Source organism: Onychostruthus taczanowskii, unplaced genomic scaffold (genome assembly GCF_017590055.1).
Source record: "Onychostruthus taczanowskii isolate IOZ18803 unplaced genomic scaffold, ASM1759005v1 scaffold75, whole genome shotgun sequence".
Lineage (NCBI taxonomy): Eukaryota > Metazoa > Chordata > Aves > Passeriformes > Passeridae > Onychostruthus > Onychostruthus taczanowskii.
Genome location: NW_024505339.1, coordinates 3,150,647 through 3,174,963, shown reverse-complemented (window position 1 = coordinate 3,174,963; position 24,317 = coordinate 3,150,647). Strand labels below are relative to the sequence as shown.

Below are 24,317 nucleotides of genomic sequence, written 5' to 3'. Positions count from 1 at the left end.
CAAAACACCCCGGGGCGGGGGGAACCACCCCCTCCCAGGGCGTTCCAAGGACCCATTTGAGTTCCCGTCCGTGCTTTCCCCCGCTGCCAGGTCCGTCCTTAGCATCCCCCGGCTCCTTTCCACCTCCCCGGTGGTCCCGTCCCTTGTGGGGGCGCAGGTGGCATGGAGGGGGCAGAGCTGGGCTGTCGGGGGGCTGCGGCCGGCTGCCGGGGGGGCTCAGAAGCCGGCGCTCTCCGAGCTGCTGCGGCTGTTGTAGCTGGGGCTGCGGCTGGGGCTGCGGGAGCGGCTGGGGGGGCTGCGAGTCCGGCTGCGGCTGCGGCTGGAGCTGTAGCTGTCGTAGCTGCGGCTGCGGCTCCGGCTGTACGAGTAGGTGCTCAGCGAGCTGGAGGACGAGGGGCTGGGCCGGTAGTAGGGGATGGGGCGCTTGCGTGCGCTGCAAATGGAAAAGGGAAACTGAGTCAGGCCCCCCGCGGCCGTTCGGGGAAGCGTGGCCAAGCATTCAGCCAGGGCAGCCGAGCGCCCCAGCGGCCGGGCTCAGACCCGCTGCGGGGTGTCAGGATGCGGCCACCGGCATCACCTCCCCTTCCTTCCATCCATCCATCCATCCCTCTCCTCCTCCCCTGTCCCCTCCCCCGGGGTGTTAGTCCTGGATTAGGCAGCGTCGAGGGCAGAAAGTGAGCAGGTTAATGTGGCTTTTGTGTTTCCCAGACACCAAAGATTGAAAGCTGCTGAAAAAGAGACGTTTGGGATTAGCGGGAGGCGAGCTGCGGCCCGCTGGCGCCTGAGGATGAGGAGGGACACGGGAGGCGCGGGGACAGTGGGGTGGGGGACACAGGGGGCAGCGACATCGGGAGTCGGCCCCTTGTCCCTTCTCCCAGCCTGGTGTTAGTGGGACCAGAGAGCGGCTGGGTGCTGAGGGCATCCTAAGGTGTGAGGAGACACAGAGGGGTCCAGGAGGAAGAGGAGGAGGAGGAGGAGGAGGAAGGGGGAAGGTTACCCTGGGAGCCAGGCTGGCGGCGATGCTCTCCGGGAGGGACCTTGGGATGAAATGGAAAAGGAGAAGTTGGCATCACTGAGGTAGGACCACATGGTGGAGGGGCGTGATGGGAACTGGGGACAGGGCAGGCGGGCAAAGGAGAGCCCTGGGGCTTCTGGCTGGGCTGTGGGGCAGGCAAGGGGGGCTGGGGGTGTTTCCCTGGCTGCCCCCCACCCACAGCATCCTCTACACCTCACAGAAAAGGCTCTGCTCCTCCTGAATCCTGAGCAGAGCAGGGTCTGCCACCCCCATCCCCCCCAAGGATGGTGATGGGGATGAGGTGAACAGTCTCCTGTGATCTGTGTTTTCCAGCTGAGCCCTGCCACCTCTCTGGGGACATCCTGGGAAAACCTGGATGGAGCAGGAGGGATGGAAAGCCAGACAGTGGCACCTGGGCTGGGCTGGGAGCAGCTTTCCCAGCCCATTCTCTTTCCAGGGCATCCGTCAGGGAGAACAGTGGGGAGCTCTAACCCGTGGGCTCTGCAGTGTTCCTCCTGTCCTTTCTCCTGTCCTCCCTCCTGACAGCTCCAGTCCTGCCCAGGCAAAACAAAATCCCTCCCACAGGGAGGCAGATTTCTGAAAATCCAGCCCCCCCTGATCACCCAGCTGATAGTGGGAGAGACAAATAGGTCAGGAAGGAGGTAATCTCGGCTGGGCACGGCCCCGCCGCCAGTGCTGCATCTTAACGAGGTGCTACATATGCACACAGTGTTTTGTCTGGCACGAAATATTGCCTGTCTTACAGCTCAGGATCCTGAGGCAATAGGATCCCAAGGAGGAGAAACCAGCTTTTGGAGGGCAGGAGAGACGTGATTGCGGACGTGAGCATTGCCGGGATAGGCACAGCGGATTAAAATTAATTCCTGTTTTCGTGCCTCGAAATAGGAAGAGATCAGAAGGTCACAGCACTGGAGGCAGTCTGGTTACCCATCTGTCTGGGCCAGCTGATCCACCCAGTCATCCTCACAGCTATCTGTGCATCCACAGAGCTGCTGTTGTTCCATCATCCATCCACCCATCCATCCATTATCCATCCATCCATCTGTTATCCATCCATCTATTATCCATCCATCCATCCACCCACCCACCCACGTGCCCTTTGGGGTCAGCTGGCAGCAGTGCCCAGCCCCGGGCCGTGGCAGAGCCTTTGCCACATGCCAGGACACACCTGGTGATCCTCCTGGGCTCCATGAAGCTCGGGGAGTCACGTCTCCTCTTCCTGATGGGGGAGTAGCTCCTGGAGCGGCGCCGGGGGCGGGCGGGATCGGGATCACCATGACGTGTTCGGGGCTCGTTGTCCTTCTCTCTACAGCCCGGGGAGGAGGAGGAGGACGGTCAGGGAATGGGCTGGGGTCCCGTGTGGGACGCAGGGACACCCTGTGACAGCAGTTCCCCGCACGGATGACACTCCCACCTGGGGCTGGCCTTTCCAGTGTGACCAACAAGATGCGCGGCCCCTCCCCGAGCCCCAGGGCAGCCGGGACCACCCTGAGCCGCGATGCCCTCTGAGCCCACCGGCACCCGCGGTGTCCCCGTGCCCCTGTCCCCTCGGGCCTGACCTGCTGGCTGGCTTTTTCGGCGAGGGCGAGCGGGAGCGGCTGCGTCCTGCTCTCTTCTCCCGGGAGCGGGAGCGGGACTTGGAGAGGGAGCCGCTGGAGCTCCAGGAGCTGCTGCGCTGGCCCGGGCTGGGGGACGGGCTCTTCCTCCGCTCCGAGGCGTGCCGGGAGTGCTTGGCTGACGACTCCGAGCTGCTGTTGGGCCGGCCCCGGTGGTGCCGCTCCTTCACCCTGCGAAGGCAGATGCCAGCACCGCCTCGCACCCCGTCCTGGCTGGCAGGATGTCTCCTTCACCCTGCGAAGGCAGCACCGCCTCGCACCCCGTCCTGGCTGGCAGGGGTCCCCAGGTTCCCACAGCAGCCAGGGACCCCAGGTTCCCATAAGGAACACCTCCATGACACCAGTTTTTGACTGGACTATATCCCTGACTGTAAAGCACAGGGCTTCCATTTGCTTGGCATCCCGCATCCTGTGGGGTGCTGTGATCCCCTGCTGCCATCCCGGCACTGCCGTTCGCAGTGGGATAATCCCTCGCAGGGATGACCCTTCCCACAGTGTGCTACCATTGACCCACTGTGGCTCTTCCTTATCCCCAAGCCCATCCCTTCCCTATCACCATCCCATGGTGCAGGAGGTCTACAGGGTCCCTTCCCACAGTGTGCTACCATTGACCCACTGCGGCTCTTCCCTATCCCCATCCCTATCCCCAAGCCCATCCCTTCCCTATCACCATCCCATCGTGCAGGAGGTCTACAGGGTCTGTCCCCATCCCCATTCCCATCTCCAACTCGCCCTCATTGCCACCCCCATTCCTGTCCCTTTCCATCCCTATTCCCACTCCCATCCCTTGAGCATCCCAACCCAGCCCCGCTCCCCAGCTTAGCCCCCAGGGCTTTGCCTGCATGGATTTAAGGTGCCCGCAGGGAGCCGCACGCCAAACATCCGAGCCCAGCTCCCATATCCCGGCAGGGATGACAGGATCCCATCCGGGGCACTCCCTTACTTCTTGCCGTGCGCTCCGTGGTTCCTGTCGGGGCCGGCCGGCGGGTGGTACGGGTGGGAGCCGGCCGAGCCCTCCGAGTCGCTGCTGTAGCCGGCGGGGCTGAGCGGCGGCGGCGGCGGCTCCCGGGGCGCCGGGGGCCGCCCCTTGCTCTGGCCGCGGTGTCGGGACGGCGGCGAGGCGCTGCGGGAGCGGTGCCGGTGGCCGTGCTTGGCCCGCTCCGGCGTGGGCGAGCGGGGGCTGCGGGCGCCGTGTCGGCTCCCCCGGGAGCGGGGGGACGGCGGCTCCGTCCTGCCGTGAGCCCGCGGAGAGGGGGACGCCGAGGCCGGCCTCTGGCAGGGGGGGAGAGAGAGACAGAGAAGGAGGGAGAGGAGGAAGGGGAGGAAGAAGAGAAGAAAGAAGGAGAAAGGGGATTTTAACGGGGGGCGCCGGGCCGGGGGCGCAGATCACAACGTCAATGCACATCGCATAAGGCAGGCTACACAGACGCTACTCTGCACCTTCCTCGCCCTCAACAACGTGGGTCATGCAAACCTCCGCATGCAAAACGCCAAAAAAATATAACTCAACTTAAATCGTAATAAAAACCCAAAGGAAGGGGTGGGATGGGAGGAAAATAAACAAATCCAAGAAAGCCCCAAGTCGTCGGGGAGGGAGAGCTTGAAGGGAAAGAAACAAACACACCCCCCCCACCCCAAAAACCACCTGGAGAGGGGAGAAAGCAAACCCTGGTGCCCGCCCGCCCCGACCAAGAAAGGGGAAGGGAAAAGGGGGATAAAACCCAAACGAAGGAAGGAAAATGGGGGAAAAATAATAATAAAAAAGAAAAGATGAGAGGAGGGAAGGTGGGGCAGTGGGGGAGAGTAAATCAGACTGAGCCGAGGGGAAAGGGTCGAACCAAAGAGGGCTGGAGGTGATGGGGTCTGCTCACACAGAGGCATGCACATATATAGAGATATATGTTCTGATACGTGTAGTTTTTATCAATAGTATGGCTTTCGGCTTAAAACAAATCCAGAAACGAGGAAAAAACGGCACAGAGCGACAATGGAGGGCAAGGCAGGGGAGGGGGCCGGGGGGGCGAGGAGGCATAAAAGAAACCAACAAAAAATAAAGAAGAAAAACCATCCAAATAAAATAATTAAAAAAAAATAATAAAAATAAATAAATAAAATAAACAAAGCAAAACTTCACAAATGTCCTCGTTACTGAGATAAACGAATGTCTCTGAGCTCTTCCTGGGACACGCATTGAGCTGTTAGCTGTGACTCTGCAGGGAACTGCTAAGTCCTCATCAGCACTCAACACAGACTTTGCTTTCTGCTTCCTTTTTTTAATTTTTTTTTTCCATTATATGCTTTTTTTTTTTTTTAAGTCCCTCTTGGTTAACATCCACTTACCAAAAAAGTGGCATTTCCTCCTTTAGTAGGTAAGGTATGAAGAGAAGGGAAAAGCGGGGCAATATAAGTGCATCATTAGATTCACAAAAATGCAAGAGAGAAAGAAAGAGCGAGAGAAGGAGGAGAGACAGAGACAGAGCCAGAGAGAGGAGAAATAAAACAAACCAACTCACTTCTCCTACGGGGAGGGGAAACCTTGGGCCACCACCGTGGCCAAGCCCTGAGCACTGAGACCTCAAGGCATTTTGCCCAGCCCTGAGGCTCCCAAATATCTCAGCTCCTCTGAGCCACAAAGGCTGCCTGGGTGTTCCCCCCATCTTTGCAAACACCACGAGACCAAAAAGATGGCTGGAAACAGCTCCTGCAACACCAGTCCTGCCCAAGCTGGCAAACCCCAGCTCGGGGGGCTTTGGGGTCTCCTTGCCCCCAGCCACAGCCCAGTGCCAGGTCCCTGAGAATCCCTGGAAGGGTGAATCCTGCACAGGGCATGGCTGAGTCCAGCCGAGGAGATCAAAAGGGGTTCAGGGATATTGGGCTGGTGCCAGGATTGTGCCACCACGCCCAGGGCTGCTGACCCCAAATTCCTCACCATCCCCTTGCCCCAAATACGCCAGTGAATGGTCAGTGGATCCTTGAGGCTGAGGTTCTCTCCAGCCATCCTGCTGTGTTCTCAGCGCCACTTTTCTCCCCCCAGAAAAGAAGGGGGCAGGGTGAAGGGCTGGGATTCTGGGGATCACCACGAAGATGCTGCAAAAGGGACACAAAGCTTCCATGTCCCTGAGCATCCCAGACTGCTCCACACCCCACCACCTCCTTGTCCCCATAGAAAAGCCAATCCCTCCAGCCACAGAGCAGCGAGCTGCAGCCAAAATGGGGGGATTTGGGGTTTTTATTAAAAACCAGTTGCTGTTGCAATGTCTGCAGCGAGGGGGAGGCTGGCAGTGACGATCAGCCCTGCCCAGCTGCCCTGCAGGTACTGGGGGACATGGATCTGCTCCAGGGGGATCAGCAGCCCCAGAAAGGGGGATCAGGGGGCCCATGCCCAGCCCCACATCCCAGGAGAGGAACATTAAAGCAGAGAAGATGATGAAGAAGAAGAAGAGGACGATGAAGAGATAAAGAGAGGAGGTTCCTCTCTACCAGGATGGCATTTTGGCACTGGCTGGCCCTGCCATGGGCTCGGGCTGTGGGATGCAGCGTTCCCACCCAGACCCTGGAGTCTCCTGCCCTGGCATGCAGGAAGGCAGCAAAGGTAAAAGCATCCCGAATAAACCCAAATTGCCAAAGACTCAGCCTAAGAGGGAAAACACACAGTGGGCACTTGTGGGGATGGGACAGCCAGGGCAGGGATGCTGTCACCTGCCCCTCGCAGGCTGGGATGTCCTGGACCTGCCTCTCTCCACGCAGGAAGATTTAAACCTTTCCCTACTGCAGCCTCCCTCAGTATTTTCCCTGAGCTGTGTTTTCGTCCCCCTGAAGAGGGGCTAAACCCACACATCTCCCCAGAATTCTCATTTCTTGCCCAATCCATCCACCCCAAAACCCACTTCTACCCGTGGCCACTACCCCTATTTCTCCCTAAATATATTCACCTTCATTACCCGGCCACTAATGGGGGGCTGAAAGGGAACAGCCGTGCTCGGCCCCTGAATGGAAACCAACACAAATTCAGAGGGCTGAAAGACACAGAAATGCATTCTACCGACAGCACGAGGAGACGGGGAAGAGAAAAGGGGGGAAGAAAGAAAAAAATATTACGTGGACAGGGCAAAAAAATATAAACAAAAAGAACGTAAGAGAAGAGCATGGCTTTGCAGCTAACTGGGGAAAACCATACAAATAAAAAAAAATTATATTTAGCCACCAAAAAGAGACAAAATGAGAGACAGAGAAGGGGAGTGAGAAAGAAAGAGAAAGAAAGTCAGAAAGAAAGAGAAAATAACATTAAATCAAGCTACGGTGCTTTTCAACAGGCTCATCTGCAGAAGTGAACGTGCAGAGGTGGACAAAATACCTACCTTCGGAATTGGCAGTGACAGGAATGCAATAATAAAAAAAGAAAACAATAATCTCCACATTTGGAGGGCAGAATGGGAAAAAGACAAGGACTCTTTAGTATGGCGATCCAGACCCCTCGGCTAATCCCGTTTGCTTTGCTTAGAAGTTTTAAAATTATTTTTAAAATTGGTCTCTTTAGCTTCTAATTTTTATTCTCTTTTTAAAAATTTTTTGTTTGTTTATTTTTTTAATTGGAAGGCTGCGGCCGGCCGCCGAGCGGGGGGGCCGCGGGGGGGGTGGCTGGCTGGTGTCTGTAACCCGATCAGGCTGCGGTTCAGTCTTAAAAAGTCACTCTATAACATGGCAAAGTCCCGGATAACATGCAGGGAAGGCGATGGATGGAGGTGGGACACGGCGAGGGATGTCGGGTTGTGTTGGCCCAAAGAAAACCGGAGAAAGAGAGGGGCTGGAAGGTGCGTGTGGGCAGCATTACTATTGGGGGGGGGGGGTGGCTGGTGTCTGTAACCCGATCAGGCTGCGGTTCAGTCTTAAAAAGTCACTCTATAACATGGCAAAGTCCCGGATAACATGCAGGGAAGGCGATGGATGGAGGTGGGACACGGCGAGGGATGTCGGGTTGTGTTGGCCCAAAGAAAACCGGAGAAAGAGAGGGGCTAGAAGGTGCGTGTGGGCGAGGAGGAGGAGGAGAAACCCAGGAGGAAGGCTGGGAAGGCAGCAGGGATGGATGGAGACAGGACGGGGTATTTAAAAGGGAAGGCAACCGCAGTGCCCCGTGGTCCCGGCGGCTCTGGGGGTGCTGGGGTGGGCACGGCTCACCCGGCGGAGCCCGGAGCTTTTGGGGGTCTGCGGGAGGCGGGGAGGGGGCTGGGTGCTCATCCTGTCGGGATGCAGGATGCGGGACAGCCCCGCACCCAGCGGCCTCATCCTGCAGCCGGGGAGGAAAAGCTCGCCACGGCAGCAGGATCCAGCCGAGGACACCGGGCAGTTGCCAATTTGAGGAGGAAAAGGGCAATCCGCTCCTTTGCAGTGCAGAGCTGCTGGGTTCTCTTCCCTTTTAAATTCCTTGTTCAAAATATAGAAAATGGAAATACAATATTCAGCGGCCGTAAATATTTAGAAAACACATCGGGTTTTTGTTTTTGTTTTGTTGTTGTTTTTTTTTTCTTCTCCACATTAACACACACAAAAGCAAAAAATTCTAGAACAACACGACGACGACGGGGTGGGGGGAAATAAAAATAAGAGAAATATATATCGTTTGCATTTCTGTACATCACAAGGGAAAAGAAAATAAATAATGAGAAAGGAAACTAAAACAAGGGGGCGGGGGAAAAAGCACGTTTCATTGCCCTTCCCTCCCCCTCGTCCCTGCTTCTGCTGAGCAAGAAATGGAAGTGTATATTACCGTTTGGGTTTTTTTCAAATGGGAGGCTAAAGAAAAACACAGATGGGATTAAAAAGAAAAAAAAATAAAAAATAGAAACCAGAGAGAGAAAGAAAGAGAGAGAGAGAGAGAGAGAGAAAGTTGTTGGAGAAAAGTCCCGCTGGTGCCGGGGAGCCAAGGGAGCTCGGCGGCCTGGGCGATGCTGGGGTGGGCAGGGCGGGAGCGGGGCCAGCCGGGCACCCGGGGGCGGCGCCTCGGCTCCCGAACCCCCCCGCGCCCCAGCCAAACCACAGGAAAGAAGAAAGCAGAGAGGTGCCCCGAGAGGTGGGCAGGGTGCTGGGTGCTGCTGGGGGGTGCTGGGCTGGGGAGGGCCAAGGGGATGTGGATGTGGGGTCAGGGGCTCCTGGCCCCGTTTCCCGGGGTGCCCCTGGCCCTGCAGGTGTTGGGGTGTCAGCGTTGGGTGCTGCCAGCCCAGGATCTCAGCTGTGGAATAAAGTTCCCTGGGGCAAGTGGGGACCTGTGTGGGCTCCATTGGTAGAGTCCTGCAGTGCCCTGCCTTTGCTCAGCCCTGCCTCCAGCCCCCCTCAGCCAAAGCAGGCTCCTCACCAGCCCAGCACTGGTTAAACTGGGGCTGGCCCCCTGGGCTTTGCCCCACTCAGCAAGAGGCTTTGCCCCACTCCCCAAGTTTTCAGCAAGATTTTCACCTCGGGATGCTGAGGCAGAGCTGGGGATGCTCAGCTCTGATGTCACCTGCTACGGGGACCTCAAGGTCCTAAAATCTGAGCATCCAGCATCAAATCCCCTCCAAACCCTAACTTGACCAGACTGGGTGTTGGAGTCCTGAGCACTGGTGCTGGCCCCTTGGCACTAGGGAGAGTTGGGGCTGGTGGGCAAACAAGAATTTTTCTGCTTTGGCCATTTCTTGGCTGCCTGGGATCAGTCTCAGGGAGGTGCCGAGCCCGGTGCTGACCCTGGCAGGTGATGCTGGCCTGCCAAGCCGTCATCCCGGCGGGGTGACATCCGCAGGGTGACGTGTGGCTTTGGGAGAGGGATGACCTGTTGGCTGCCCTGATCCCTGCCTCAGGGTGGTGGGCTGGCTCCCCCAGGAAGATCGTGCACCCAGCGCGGGCTGGGAGGGTGCAACCTGCACCCCACATCTGCCCCGTGTGCTCCGGCTGGGCAGGGCGGGGAGCCGAGCGAGTGGGGAAGGAGGGGAGAGGAGAGCAGGGGGGCAGTCCTGTGGAGGGAGGAGGGGAGGGAAGCGAAGAGTGATCCAAGAAAAGCCTACGTACATCCGAGGGCTCCGGGAGCGGGGCGCCGTGGCTGTGGCGGCCGTTCTGGGCGCTGCCCTTGTGCCCGTTCTGGTGCGGCGAGGCCGAGCGCTGCGGCGAGGGCGAGGACGGGCTGCGGCTGGAGCGGGCGCTGCTGCCCTTGGGGCCATCCTGCCGGCGCTTGGGGCTCAGCCTGAGGAGAACCGCACCGTCAGCTGCCCGCACCCCCGGCCCCGAGCCCGGCCCCGCCTTGGCCCGGCTCCGGCAGAGCCGCCGGCTGCAGCCCAGGCCTTGCCGAAGGCAGAAATGGGGTGAGAATTGGTGCTTTGTGCTGTCTTTAGCTAAAAATTGAAACCCCGTCTGGGGACTATGCTCCCAAACCTTCCAGAAATGCTGCAGCGCCATCCCACTCCCCTCTACAACTGTCTCAGGGATGTCTCTGCCACCTGCCTTTACCCTCCATCCCCCAGGGTCTCCATCCCTAGGACACCTCTGTCACCTGCCTCTGCTCTCCATCCCCCAGGGTCCCCATCCCTGGGACACCTCTGTCCCCTGCCTCTGCCCTCCATCCCCCAGGGTACCCATCCTTAGGACACCTCTGTCACCTGCCTCTGCCCTCCACCCCCCAGGATCCCCATCCTTGGGACACCTCTGCCCCCACCTCCCTGCCCTCTGCCACATAAGGGCATGTGTCCATGTGTCCCTCACAAGGACATCTCTGTCCCTGCCCTCTACCCCACAGGGTCCCATCGCGCAGGCTGGGGGCTGGGTGTGGTGGTGGGGACGGGTTTCCCGGACTGTCCCTACCTGCCCGGGGATTTAGAGCCGCTGTCGTCGGAGGAGAGCGAGGCGCTGTGGGAGCTGCAGGAGCTGCGGCGGTGCGAGCGCCAGGCCGGGGACTCGCTGCGGGACCTGCGGAGAGGGCGGCCGGGGGACAGGCTGAGCGGCCGCGGGGGACACGCAGGGACACAGAGGGCCCCGCTGCCCCCGCCAGCCCGGCCCCTCACCTCTTGCGCTCTTTGTTTTTCTCTTTCCGTTTGTTCTTGGGGCTTCGGGACCTGCGGGAAGAGCCGAAAGCTGCAGACGTGGGAGCGGGGGCAGCACCTGGGGGTGGCTTTCCCAGCCCCCAGAGACACCGAGGCTGCGGGAGGAGCGAGGGGAAGGACCTGCCTGGTCTGGAGCCAGGCTCCACTGAGGTTCAAAGCGTGGTGGGGATCCCAGATGGATTTGGGGGGACTGTGGGGTCAGGTGCAGGCTGGTGAGACCAGGCAAGAGAGAGAGGGGGGGAATGGCTCTGCTCAGCATCCTCGGGGGGACCATTGACACACCCCCACTTGTTTTGCCCTGTGCCCTCTTTGGCACCCTTTGTGTGTTTTTCACTCCTTTCATCCTAAAATAGCAGTGTTGGCAGAGGGCATCTGTAGAGCAGGGCAATAGTCAAGGTTTGCTCTGGCCATGTCTGCCTGGGATCTCCCCTCCTCCCGGGGGACATTTGGGGCCCCACACGTCAGCCAGAGTGGCCTTGTGCCACATCCAAGGGTAGAGGACACACAGCAGTGTCCAGCTGTGGGGTGAGGAGGCTCATCATGATGTGCAGAGGGGAGGGGACAGCAGGAGGGCAGGGGAAGCTGGCAGCTGGTGGCAGTGGGGTGGCTCCTGGTAGCTGTCACTCTTACCTGTGTCTTCTCTTTTTTCGTGACCCCGACTCAGACCTAAGGGATGAAGAGGAGGCACAGATGAAGGAGATACACTGATCTGGCCAGGGGGGAGCAAAGGCTGGGCAGTTTCCAAGCATGAGGAGAAGGACAGAGGGATGGCCCCGAGGTGGGCAGCTGGATGGGGCAGGTGACAGTGGCTGTGAGGAGATGAGGGCCCCATGAAAAGTCATCAGTGTCCATCCCTCTCCACTTCTAAATCCCAGCCCAATGGACTGAGCAGCCCCAATGAGCCCCTCTGTCCCCAACCACCCCTGCTGTCCCCAGCCTGCTCTCATGTCCATCCTACCTGTCACGTCTGTGTTTCTTTCCAGTCTTCTTTTTCTTTTCCTTGCGGATGGGTGAAGAGCTGTCACAGCTATAGGAGAAGTGGATGCCCTTGAGCAGGGAGCAAGGGACTCCCCAGCCTCTTCCCCCTGGCTCAGGGGAGTCTGGTCCCACCACCCCCAGCCACATTGCTTCCCCTGGACCACCCCATCGGATGCACAAACAGTTATTTCCTGGGGGATTTGGGCTGGGGGACAGAAAGGGACTTTTGGCAGAAGGGCTCTGGTTGCCTTCAGTTCTGGAATGCCCAAATCCTGCTGTGTCTCATTGCCACCTCGTGGGCTCTACAGCCTCCAGCAGGAGACAAGGTGGCCAATTCCCAGGGGAAATTTCAGAGGGGGACAGTGGGTGGCAGAGGCCAGTCTGTGCTCAGTGGTCTTGCAAGCCCAGAGGGGACCCCACAGCCCACCCAGCCCAGTGGTTACTCACCTGCGCTCTGAGCCGGGTTTCCTCTTTTTGCTGCCGTGGGAAAGGCAGAGAAGAAAGGGACATTAGGGACAGCATCCTGCCCAGGCAGCTAGTGCTAAGTGGTGAGGTTTTGGGCAGATGAACTTTTCACAGAGCCATATCCTGCCTGCTGTGCACTGTGGCAGAGAACTCCTTCCCCACATGGACCAGGCAAGGTCCCACCAGTGCATGCAGTCGGTGTGTGCACACACGTGTGTTGCAGCATCAATACATGCAGATGTGCTGCACCTCTTAAGGGTGCATGTTCAGGGATGTACTGCCCCCAAAGTGGGGTGACTTGCCCCTCCAGAGCCTGGCAAAGTGCTGAGCTGGGAGGTGAGCTGCCCTCCAGAGGGACAGTGCAGGGACAGCCAGGGACTCACCGGCTCCGGCGGTGACCTGATTTCTTCTTCTTTTTCTTCTTGGGTGGAGGAGAGGTGGAGCTGCTCGAGCGTCTTTTCAACCTGTGGGAGACAGCAGACAAGACTGGAAAAAGAAGAAGGGACAGGCCCTTGGACTCTGTGTGCCTGGATGGGGACCCTGTGCAGAGCAGGTGCCCAAAATCCACACAAACCTGTACTCGCGGTGGCCGCTGTCCTCGCGGTAGCACTCGGCCGAGCAGTCGCACTGCAGCAGGCAGCCCTCTCCGTAGCCAGCGTACTCCACCTCGTACTCCTCCCCATCTGCCCCGTGGTGGTTTTCTATCACACTGCCAAAGGAGGAAGAGCAGGATTAATTTGGGGATCCCCATTCCCTGTTTCCCACCGGAGCAGCTGGGGCAGCCCCAAAGCAGCTACAGGGGTTGAGGGACATTGCCTCTGCCACAGCATCCCCAGGGGATCTTGGTCATGTCCCTTGATGTCCACACACAGCAAAGTCCCAGGGTGGAGGTCTGCTCAAAGTATTCCTGTGGCTCCAATCCCTGCAGAGATCCCCACCAGGCTGGCACAGGGACACTGTGAGACTCAGGCCACCATCTCCCCACAGGGCCCACCCTGAGCCTCGTTTGAGCTCCTTTTGGCTTTGCTCAAGTGCTGGGGCTGGGCGGGAGGCTGGGTCAGCCCAGGAGGGTTGCAGGGTTGGATAAGGGTGAGAGGAGCTGGCAGAAGACCAGCAGTGGAAATTTAGGTGGGAACTGCCCAGGATGATCTGGGCTTTGAGGCCAGCACCCCACAGTCCCACCAGCTCAGCACTGGAGCTTCAGGCAGGTCAATGTCCCTCTTAGGACCAGGTGAAGAAGGGGTGAGGGGACATCATGCCTAGAGCCATCAGGGTCTCTCTCTCCCCTGAGTGACTTCATCAGCATTAATTTTACCCACTGCCATGGAAACCGGCATGAGGTTGCCATTGACTACCGGGGCTGTGGGCAGGGCTTGGTAGAGGCCTGGCAGCTGGACTAGGACAGTCTCAGGAGTCCCTGCCCAACCTCTTCCTGATGCCCCCACCTCCCTGGGCTGGCTCTGCCATCATCCCCTGGAGCAAAATCCACAGGGAGCCTCTCATTTGCTCTTGAGGGATGTAGGACATCTCACCCATGGAGGGATGAGGACATCCAGGTTCTCTGGAAGGAAACTTAAGAGATGGGGACGGGCGTGGAGGGTACCCAGCACCACAACAGCCCAGGTGTTTGCTTCCCAAGGGAAATTTGCCCTCAGAAACCTGATGTGGGCTCCTCTGCCCTTCCCAGCCTGGAGGTGAGCAGTCAGTGATGCTGGTGGAGAAGTGCAGCCCCACAGCATCAGTCCCTTGGCAGCCTGGCCATTGCCTGAGAAGAGGGAAGCTCCCAGTCCCAGACTGCAGATCTGACAGTGGCACGCGTTGGCATCCTTGGCCACAGGCAGGCCATGGGCTGTTTAACCTAATTAGAAATGTCTTGGACTGAAACTACACACGAGGCACCCTCCCCCTAACCATGGATGATCACTCAAGCAGAATTTGGGCTCCCTTCTGTGCCACAGCCATGGCTGGCTGGGTCCTCTCCACATGACTCCTGCTTTGGCCATGTCCCAAGGGTAGAATCAGCCTTTCAACCACCCACCCAACCGTGGGAAGGGGGACAAAAGAGGCAAAGAGAGAAGAGAGTGGGGTTAATTCTCTGTGTGTGTCTTTGCTCTGTGAGCAGGCAGAGCTCCACACTGGAGCCTGCTGCCAGCATCTCACCCATTAGCTGTGCTCAGCAGCTCAAGACCAGCCTTGTGCTGTTCCAATTATCCCTCCCTGCCCAGCACACGCTCGCCTTTGTCTGCAATCCCACCAGCCTGTCCATCAAACCCTTCTCCTTGGGGACAGGGCTGTACCGAGCTGTGCACACGGAGACAGGAGCTGGGAGAGCACAAAGAGCAAAGCCAGGGACTCAGGTGGTCACAGCTCTGCTCGATGCCTCAGTTTTCCCTGGGGAGTTATGCAGATGATGCTGAGCCCTCGCATTGGCTCTGAAACAGGACCAGCTGGTTCAGACTCACAATTCCAGCAGCCAAGGACCAAGCGGTAAAAGCCCGGAGTGGTGCTGGAGCGGGACCAGCCCATGAGATGTTCTGCTGAGCACTCTCCCAGCCACCACAGGCTGAGGCTCTTTATTTAAAGCTTATTTAACCCCCTTGTCCAGCCTCTTCATGCAGCAGAGACCTTTGGCACAGAGGCTATCCTCCCTGCAGCATGAGGAGCCACCTCCTTTTGGACCCAGCTCCTCCCAGCCTCCTCAAGCGCCTCTGGCTTTGCTCTCCTCCGAGCAATCCTTTGCTGTGAGACTGCTCCTTCCAGCTCAGCACTATTATTTATAGCCCTGGGGCTAATCTTTAATGATTACCCTTCATTTTGCAAAACCAAGCCTGTAAAGGTGACAGCCAGGGCTGCCCGGGTAACTTTCAGGCACCTTTGGCTTCCCCATGTGCTCGTTACAATGCTGGCCCTAACGAGCCTGCCAGGAAGATGCCCTGGACATGACTCCTGCCCCCACCAGCAAAGGCCACTTGTTAACACCTCAGGCATGATGCTCAGTGACCTGGGCAGGTTGGTTTCCCCCATGCTTTGTTTTTTCCTTCCTGGAGGAGGATCCTGAATGTTTCACGCTGTCCCAAGCCCATGAGCCCCATCCAGGCAGGGCACAGCCATGTCCCTGTGTCCCACCCTGCCTGGCGTGCCAGCAGAGTGGTGTGAGGGAGGCTCTCCCTGCTGCCATGGCTTCCCTGCCTCCCCCCTCGCCCTGATTTCCTGACCCTAATGAAGCATTAATATTCAGTGAACCTGAAGCATCTATTCCTGTCCCAAGTGACCTGGTTTCCAGGCTGATGGATGGTGCACGCCGGGCCAGCCATGCTGCCTGGGCCATTAAGCATTGCACTGATAAATCATCATCATCGAGCCGGGTAGACCCTGGTGAGGCAGGGAATAGTCCAGTGCAGGGCAGGAGCAGCAGCTGGCATGTCCCCAGCAGGAGCTGGGCTGCTTTGGACACCAAACTTGAGCCCAAAGCTCCCTTCCAGGGCAGATGCAGCCCCCCAGGACCAGGCACTGTGAGGAGTGATTAGAAGCAGAGGAACAGTACAGGATCTCCTTGGAGAAGCTTCTTCCATGGGATCTCTGCCCCTGGCTGGTGGGGTTAGCCAAGTATTGAGACCTTCTGCACTTGGGTTTCATCCTCTGGGACTGGAGCATTACAATGCTGGCCTCTGCACAGCACCCAGAGATCTCCAAACAACCATTGCAGGATAACCTTCAACCTCTCCAGGGATAGGATATTGCCTTAGAGGGGCAATTCCTGCCTTCAACTGACTGAACAGCCAACCAACCAACCAACCATCAAATCAACCAACAAACTATCAAATCAACCAATCAACCACCAGACATCGAACCACCAAATTAACCAACAAACCAACCAACCAACCAACCACCAAATCAAATAAGCATTCACTCAAAGCCAACACCCATCCATCCATCCATCCATCCATCCATCCATCCATCCATCTTTTTGTACCCTCTCCATGTCCATCCATCTATCCAGTCATGCCTAGGTATACCCTCATCCACCCACCCACCTGCCCACTGATGCTCAGAAGCAATCCAGGACGTGCCTCTCTGGGATGACACACAGATGGACCAGCTGGAAGCTGACTGACTTACATGTGGCGCCCGTGCTGGTCCTCCCTGGTGAGCACACCCTCCTTCTCCATCAGCATTTGCCGAAAGGTCCCCACTTTCTGTCGGATCTCCTCTTCGGAGTACCTGGATGGGCAAAGATGTGGTCAGGGCTGCTGTGGTTGGAGCATGGTCTCCCCATGGACCTGCTGAGGAATTCTATACCTTAGAAGTGACACATGGCCTGAGGGGTCAATCAAAAGGGGAGGTGGCATGGTGATAGTCATCAGGGCCTGGAGGACAGCAGGACCTCTGCTGAGTCCCCTGCCACCGCTATCTGTGTCCTCCTCTCTGCTGCCTGCTTCTCCCAGCAGTGCTTGGCAGAGGAAGGGACATCAAGAAGGGGAAAAAAAAGGATGACTATGAAGTTGCCATTCCCTGTGACTGCCTCAGGCTTTGGGGAAAGTGCCCACCAAACCCTCTTGGCAGTGCCACCACTGCAGCCAGTGATTTTGGGGTTCCCTCCCAGCATCTCTGTCCCATCATGAGCTCCCCCTGCTCATCCCCTGATGCTCTGGGACCCTGAAAGCTGTGCCAGCTCTGTGTAGCTGCTGAGCTGACTCAGGCACTGCAGGGTCATTAACAAAAGACACTAATCACTGTGTCCTGGCATCTGAGAACAGCCACTGCAAACCACGGCACTCCTGCCATCCCTGAGGTGTCCCTAGGAAGGGACAGGTGACAGCCCCGGGTGGGTGGCCCTGTGCCACATCCTGTGGCTGCACAAATGCACCTGAGCATCCTCCTCAACAAAAAACATCCCAACAGAGGGATGTCATGGAGAGACCCACGATGCTCTTGGCAACCCAGGGAAGAGGGTGAAGGGGGAGGGACCTCATGTCACCACCACACTGGCACCCTGGGAGGGAAGGGGTCAGGCTCTGTGTGTGTCCCTGTCCTCAGACACAGCCTCTAGAGGGGCTGCTCATGGCCCACCCTTTCCATCACACCCCATCAGCATCACTGCCAGGAGCCCAGAAAACAGGATGCCAGAGCCAGGCTTAGCCCTGCAGTCCCAAGGCTGGCACTTCACACAGCCTGTGCTGGGGACAGTGATGCCCCTTGCAGTGCTCTGGGTGCCCTGGGTGAAAAAGGGCACGCAGCACCACCCACCCCTCCTGCAGTGTGCATGAAGGGGAACAGCAAGGAGAGGGGAATTAATATCAACAAACTCATTTGCACTGAAAGGCTCTCATTAACTCTCCAGCCAGACTCCACACAGAAGGAAGGCTCATAACAGGGTATGGAGGCAGCCTGCTCCCCCTCACCTTGCACCTGGGTGTGGGGAGCCCCAAAACCAGGGTAGCACCCCCAAATGCTGCTCTGCTCCATTCCCTCGATGGCAGTGCACCCAGCTGGGCAGAGTGGCCACCCCAGAAGGACAGAGCTGACAGCCCCAGTCATCCCATGGACACCAGCCAGCCCACAGCAGCAGGAAGATGTCTGCCCAAGATCAGCATTTGCTGCAGCATATTAAGAACACGGCCAGTGCTCTTGGAGAGGGGACATGAGGCCGAACAGGAGGTGACAGATGGGCCACTGGGGCTGGGCCATTAGCAAATCTGTGGTGGGAGGCCAAGGCGAGGAAGTCCCCACCACCTCCAGGGATGGAGGCAGGAGCATCACCAGCCCTTTCCCTCCTGCATTCCCCTGGTGCTCCTTATAACCCTATTGGAGGGGGTCTGCTTTTGCATTTAACATATAGAACCGATTTGGGAAAGAAAGAAAATTTGCTGACACTTCTTTTCTGGACCAGGAATCCAGCCTGCAGGCAGGGAATAACAGTGCAGGCAGCCTGGAGCCAGCTACAGCATAGGCAGGAGGAGCCATCCCCCTTTAAGGAAACAAGGGAGTGCTTAAATCCCTGCAGAACCCCCTCTGCTGACACTCACATCCATCCTGGAGCTCTGCCCTCATCAACAACTCCCCCAAGGCCATGGCCAGGAGGCTGCCCCTGGTGCAGGCAGAAACCTCAGGGGTGCAAATCCTTTCTCATGGAACCCCCCTGGAAAGCCCCTGTGCAGAGGGGAAGAGCATGCAGAGGATTAAGCAGGTTGACCAGGATTATTACTGTAATTATATTATCATTTTGGCATATCACCATCATCAGTGTTATTAATAGCCTTAATAATAGCAAAGCAATTACAGCAATAACAACAATCCTGGTTGCAGTGTTGCTATTACCCATTGCAGTAATGCTACTACCAGTAGTAAGATCCCTACTAGGGCTCGGGAACCTGACAGGAGGCTCTGGGCTCCCCAAAGCGCCAGGTCAGCCTTATTTATTTCCATAATGACAAATTAGGCACAATCATTATTCCAGTCTGTGTGAGACAATTTAATTCTAGGTCACGCTTGCACTCTTAATGAAAGCCTTGGCGAAGCCTTCCCTCAATCCATTTTCCTTCTCCCCAGCTGATACCAGTCCCCATCTACCCAAGTGTGCTGAAGAATTTGCTCCATCCATCAGGTTTTAGAGAGCTGTCAGAGGGATCAGGATGTTTGGCTGCTGCCAGAGACAGCACAGCCATGCCCAGCAGGGATGGGGGTCTCCTTTCTGGCCCCCCAGTCCCTTCTGCCCACCCAGGAAGGGATGTTCCTCAGCCCCTTGTGTTTTTCCCTATCCCTTTGTTTCCCAAGGGGAGAGCAAAGGCTGGGGAGCAGCTTACAGTGCCTGGTCATGGCATTGGCAGGATGGGGGCAGGGGGTCCCATCACCCCAAAACTGGGGAGGGGAAGGAAAACAGGGCAAACTGAAGCCCCAAATCAGCCTCTCCTGTGACTAAACCCCAGCTTTCCCCTGGGATCTCACATCCCAGGCATGTGGGGCACAGGGTAGGTGGCACTGATGAGTTGCACACACACGAACAACTTCATTCCTCCTTCCTGCTTCAGCTTTCCCTGCAGGACAAGCTGGGAGCCCAAACTTCCAAGCAGGGCAAGTGGATGAACTCCTAGGCATTTCCCACTACAGACCAACCCACCAAAGCTGTTTGGTTCACCCAAAAGTGGATTTACTTCCAAATGGTGACATTTGCCACCTCAAGGTATTTCTTAAAGGGGGAGAACAAGGTGCAAACAGGTCAAAAGGATCCCATCCCCGATGTCCCCACCACTCACCCCTGCTCCTCCATCATCTCCTGCAGCTCCATGCACTTCAGCTCCACGCGCCGCTTGCGCTCATGGTCCAGGATTTCCCGGTGAGCCTTCTTCACCACGCTGGGCTCCACCAGCCTCACCTCCTCCTCGCCCTTGTGCCACGTTCCTGAGGCACCGGGCTGGGGGAAGCCGTTGGAGGCTTCCTGGGGCGAAGGCACGTCAGCCCCATTGTTGTAGAGAGCCATGATTGCCTGGGAGGGAGAGGAAGAGTCAGGGTCAGACCCTGCCCTGCTTTCCCTCTCACCTTGTGACAGTGAGGGGACCCTGCGAGGACCTGAGGGTAAAATCAGTCTTGAAAGCAGGTTGATGGGGACAGTGACTAGATGTCCCTGCACCTTGCTTCAGAAGCAAGGCTGGGGCTACTTCTGTCACCATGACAAGAGGGCTGGCTGCTGGGGAAGAGAGGAGGATGCTCTGCTCCAGCCTTGTACTGGAAAAACCTGGCCAGTGGTGGGTCTGTGGGGCCCAAGACAGCAGCAGGACAGGGACCCCATGAGCCCCATCGTCAGCCAGTGTGGGTTTAGAGCAGGGACAGGTATCCACCCTCACAGTCCTCTAGGGACCCAAAGACCTCAGATATCCCCTTGCATTTCCCAGCTGCACTGGCTGGTTTGGTTGCAGTGGTGGGACGTCCTGTTGTCTGGCTCAGACAGCAAACACTTGCTGATGCTGTTGGGCCATGGCCTGGAACTCTTTGGCTATGGCCTGGCATCCTCTGGCACGGCCCAGTGTGGGCTGCAAGGGGAGATGAGGATCCCCACCAGCTGCTGCCCCTCTGCCTTCTCCCTGCTCCTTCACCTTCACGTGTTTCTGCCTCCTCTTTCCCGGCATCCTCTGGCACGGCCCAGTGTGGGCTGCAAGGGGAGATGAGGGTCCCCACCAGCTGCTGCCCCTCTGCTTTCTCCTTCACGTGTTTCTGCCTCCTCTTTTCACCACACAGTCAATGTGTCCTCACTTGGCTCCAAAAATAACCCCTGGAAGAGGACAACTGTTCTCAAGCAGCCCTGCCGTGCTGAGGCTCTGGCTGATGCTCCCCAAGCCTGAGGGAGGAGATGCTCCCAAATCTCCTGGATCAACCAGACAGACACAGCCCTGTGTCAGCACCCTCGGGCCATCGGCACATGGCTGAGCACCCATTCCTCGCTGTCCTGCCCTGCCCAGCTCCCCTGCCCAGCACTCCAGCCCTCTCCCGAGCATGGGATGCTCCCACTGGAGATCTGCTGCCTTAACCACCAGCTCCACCTGCAGAGGCACCACCTTGCCTTTACAGGGGCCCTGCACAAAGGTGGGATGCTCCCACTGGAGATCTGCTGCCTTAACCACCAGCTCCACCTGCAGAGGCACCACAGGGGCCCTGCACAAAGAGAAAGATTAGGAGCAAAGGCAGAGCATCCTGCCTCACTCTTCAAGCTGGATTTCGGCTTGGAGAGGCAGCTTTTGCCAAAAAGCCACTTCTCTGAGGTGTTTCTATGCAGGGATCATGCTGGAGAAGCTTTTCCAAGGATGGGTGATGCCTGCATGCTATCTCCTAAGCAGGCAACAGCCAATCCTTGGGTGGCTAGCACATGCTGCCCATGGAGGATGGGGCAAAACCTGGCCCAGGGAAGGAGGCATCCCTAAGCCCAGCAGAAGCAGGAAGGGCAGATGGACCATGGACTGATCCACACTGTTTCAAGCCCAGGAAAGGTTTGCCATTCCCAGTGTGTATTCCACCAGGATACCAGGCAGTATCGGAGCCGTCCCTGGGGTGGTGGGGATCCCAGCCTGGCCAGAAGGTGTGTCCCACCCCACAGCATCTCCACAGGACATCCCTGACTCTCCTGCTGCCACTGGCTGCCCCACACAATCATTTATCTCCTGACAAGCCTGTCCAGGGAGAACAGCAGCTGAGTGCTTAATTACAAGGCTTTTTTTTTTTCTTTTCTTCCCCCCCCCCCCATTACTACCATGCAGAGAGGAGTCAGCAGCCTTTATTTCCACAGAGGGACAGGGGAGATCCTGCTGGTGCAGCAGGAGCCAGCCAGGAGTCTGCACTGGGGATTCCTCTCCCTCTTTCTCTCATCAGAACATGAAGCCAAAAACCTGGAAGGAAGTTAGGGAAAGGGGGGAGCTCCCTACTTAGAAACCTTTCCCCACAGAGGGGCTCAGGGAAGGAGAGAGGATGCTTTCTGCAGCAGCCTCTGCTTGCTTGTCCCCAGTGGGAATTCATTTTATCCCGAGCACAGCAGTGGATAAATTCATTGCTGAAAAACCTTAAGAGCATGTGGGATATAGAGCTGGGCAGGTAGATGGAGACAAACTGGCAGCTGGATGGGTACCTGTGAGAGAAGGCTGCATGGTGGGGCAGGCATGCAGATCCACCAGGAAATGCTCCCTGTTCCCATGAAAAGGATGGAGTTGGAGAAATCCCCTTGCACCTGGGGCCAGGCAGGTGGAGCTGGACTGGGAATGGATATGGTGCTGATCCCAGTGTCCTCTCAGCTTGGAGCAATATCCACCCTGGGAGGTGCCACCAGCCACAGCATGGAAACAAAGGAATGGGAAAAACCCACCCACAACCCTCCTCCAGCTCTCCAAAGATGCCCCAGGCAAATCCCTGGGTGCCAAACAGAGCCAGCCCTACACTGCTGGTGACAATGGGGACAAGGCATCAGGGCAGAGGGAGCCCATGTCCCCCAGCTGGGTCTGTGCCCCACAAGGAGAGCCCCAGCAATGCCCTGCACTCACAAGGGACAGCTCAGGGACACAGAGTGGCTGCCACCACCACGACCTCAATCCATTGGCCACCACACAGGGACCACCTGGCTCTGCCAGCACCAAAATCAGCACCAAACCCACGAGCACAGCCCTGGCCAAACAGCACTGGTTTCCCGCCCGGCTCGGCGCTACCCCGATAATAAAGATGATGGTTAAATATTTCATTATCTGCAGTAATTACCCACAAAACATCAATCACTGGCAGCCACTGCCTGGCTGCTTTGCCCAGAGGGAGAGGAGGCATCCTGGGGTGAGCTCTGTGTCTCCACACACTCCCAAAGGCTGCAGGATGTAGCTGGGGACACAGTTGCTGGCATCCATTCCCAGCTCCCAAATTCCCTTACTGGCACCCAGGAGGGCCCAAACCTCCTGGCACCATGGGCTGCAGCTGCTGGGGAGACTTCTGAGCAAATCCTTCTTTTCCTATATTAACCAGGCATTCGCCCACGTATTTTGGGATCCTGATCCTCCTCCTACGTGCCACCTTGGGCCTTGGGGAGGTCAATCCAGCTTTTCAGCTTGCAGGTGCTTTCTGATACCTGGATTAGAGCTTTTGGAAGTGCTCAGAGATGCCCCCTCCTCCATCCTCATTCTCCATCCCTATCTTCAATCTCATCCCCAAATTCCAACCTCATCCCCCATCTTCCTCCTCATCCTCTTCCTCAGCATCCTCCTCATCCACCATCTTCATCCCCATTCTCCATCCCCATCCCTATTGTCCATTCTCCTCCTCATCCCCATCTTCATCCCTCTTCTACATTCTCCTCCTCCTCACCCTCCACCACCATCCTCCATCCCATGCCCGGGTCTCTCCCTCCCTCCCCAGCCATGCTGAATCACACCCAGGGTGTGGAGGGCCTGGGCACCTGCAGTACCAGCTCACAGACTGCCAGGACAGACAGAAGGATGGACACACTGCACTGTGCCCCTGTCACACAGCCAGGACAGGCCCTGCCAGCTCGGGGTGCAAGGCCCAGCCTCACCGTCCTGCCAGGGTTTGGAGCTGCTGGTTTCCAGCCAAGCTCTGAATGGAGCTCACTCCCTGTGGGCTGGAGTGGGGTAGCCCCAGGATGTGACCATCCCCATGTCCCAGCCCTGGGGCTGTCCCACCTGGGTTTTGTCCAGCTCACAGGCTCAGAACTCTAGCCCGAAAAGAAAAAAGCAAAATGATGGGGAAAAGAGCATTATTTCACCAAGCCACTTTTGCCCTTTTATTTCCCAGCCCAGAACAAGCCCCTTCCCATCCGGCTCTGCTGAGATCCCCCCTTGGGCCCCGCTGAGCCCCGGGCCATGCCCGCAGCCCCCGGCGCTGAGCAGCCGCCGCAGGGCCCTGCCGCCGTACTGCGGCTGGAGCGGCTTCCCGGGGGGAGCGGGGACGGCAGCGGGGAGGCGGCGGTGCCTGGATGCTCTCCCGGGTGCCTGGATGCTCTCCCGAGTACCTGGATGCTCTCCCGGAGTCTCTCCCTCGCTAGGGAAAGGCGGCAGCGGTCCCCGGGCATCCTGCCCCCTCCCCGTGCCTCGGTGCTAATTAAAGCCGCCTCCGGCCGGTGCTCCATTAATTCTCACCACATCCAGCTGCACCAGCCGGGGCGGCCGTGAGCACCCGCGTGCCGGGATGCGGGCACGGGGTGTGGGCACAGAGCCCAGGACGGCGGCTCCCTGGACCACTCGTGCACTGAGCGTGCCAGAGCTCGGCCCCAACACGCCAGAGACAGCCCAGATGAGGAGAGGATGCTCCAGTCACTCCAGAGAGGCTGAGAGGGGTGGTCCCCATGGTTCTCCTGCCTGTTGGGATCTCATCAGGACACACCACCACTGACTGAAACCATAACCCTGACCCAAGCAGGCACAGCCCCATCCCAGGCTGCTCCCTGTCTGTGCTGTGGCGACAGCTGGGAGAAGATCTTTTTTTCAGGACACAAAATATGCCAGAACACCATGGCCAGGCAGCCAGCCTCCTCTGAACACCCAGCTGGAGTTACAAGGAGGAAAAGTCCGGGGTTGCTGCCATTAATTGGGCTGACCTTCTCCGGAGCTGCCTTCCAGTGCCAAAAACTGTGAGTCAGACCTTCAAGAACGAGGAAAAAAGGCAAATGTAGCTTTAAAAGTGCAG

At 57.7% G+C, this 24,317-nt stretch overlaps 1 protein-coding gene across 1 annotated transcript; it reads right to left on the bottom strand.

Annotated features, from left to right (window-relative positions):
* Nucleotides 1-96: 96 nt before the first annotated feature.
* SRRM3 (serine/arginine repetitive matrix 3) lies at nt 97-19,632 on the bottom strand. Its single transcript, XM_041423061.1, has 14 exons — nt 19,409-19,632; nt 16,275-16,376; nt 12,730-12,864; nt 12,539-12,619; nt 12,138-12,167; nt 11,671-11,739; nt 11,343-11,378; nt 10,674-10,724; nt 10,474-10,578; nt 9,688-9,859; nt 3,596-3,924; nt 2,596-2,823; nt 2,205-2,342; nt 97-433 (listed from the first exon to the last, which is right to left on the bottom strand). The coding sequence occupies exons 1-14, from the start codon at nt 19,630-19,632 to the stop codon at nt 217-219; spliced, it is 1,917 nt and encodes a 638-aa protein (XP_041278995.1). The 3' UTR covers nt 97-216.
* Between the last annotated feature and the right edge of the window lie 4,685 nt (nt 19,633-24,317).

Excerpts from the sequence above, each read along its gene's own strand:
- SRRM3 (XM_041423061.1), bottom strand. The coding sequence starts at position 19,632 with ATGGCTCTCTACAACAATGGGGCTGACGTGCCTTCGCCCCAGGAAGCC. Across the intron at positions 12,620-12,729 it reads AGCGGCCACCGCGAGTACAG|GTTGAAAAGACGCTCGAGCA; the intron begins GTTTGTGTGGAT and ends TGTCTCCCACAG. Across the intron at positions 2,343-2,595 it reads CCGAAAAAGCCAGCCAGCAG|AGAGAAGGACAACGAGCCCC; the intron begins GTCAGGCCCGAG and ends CCCGGGCTGTAG.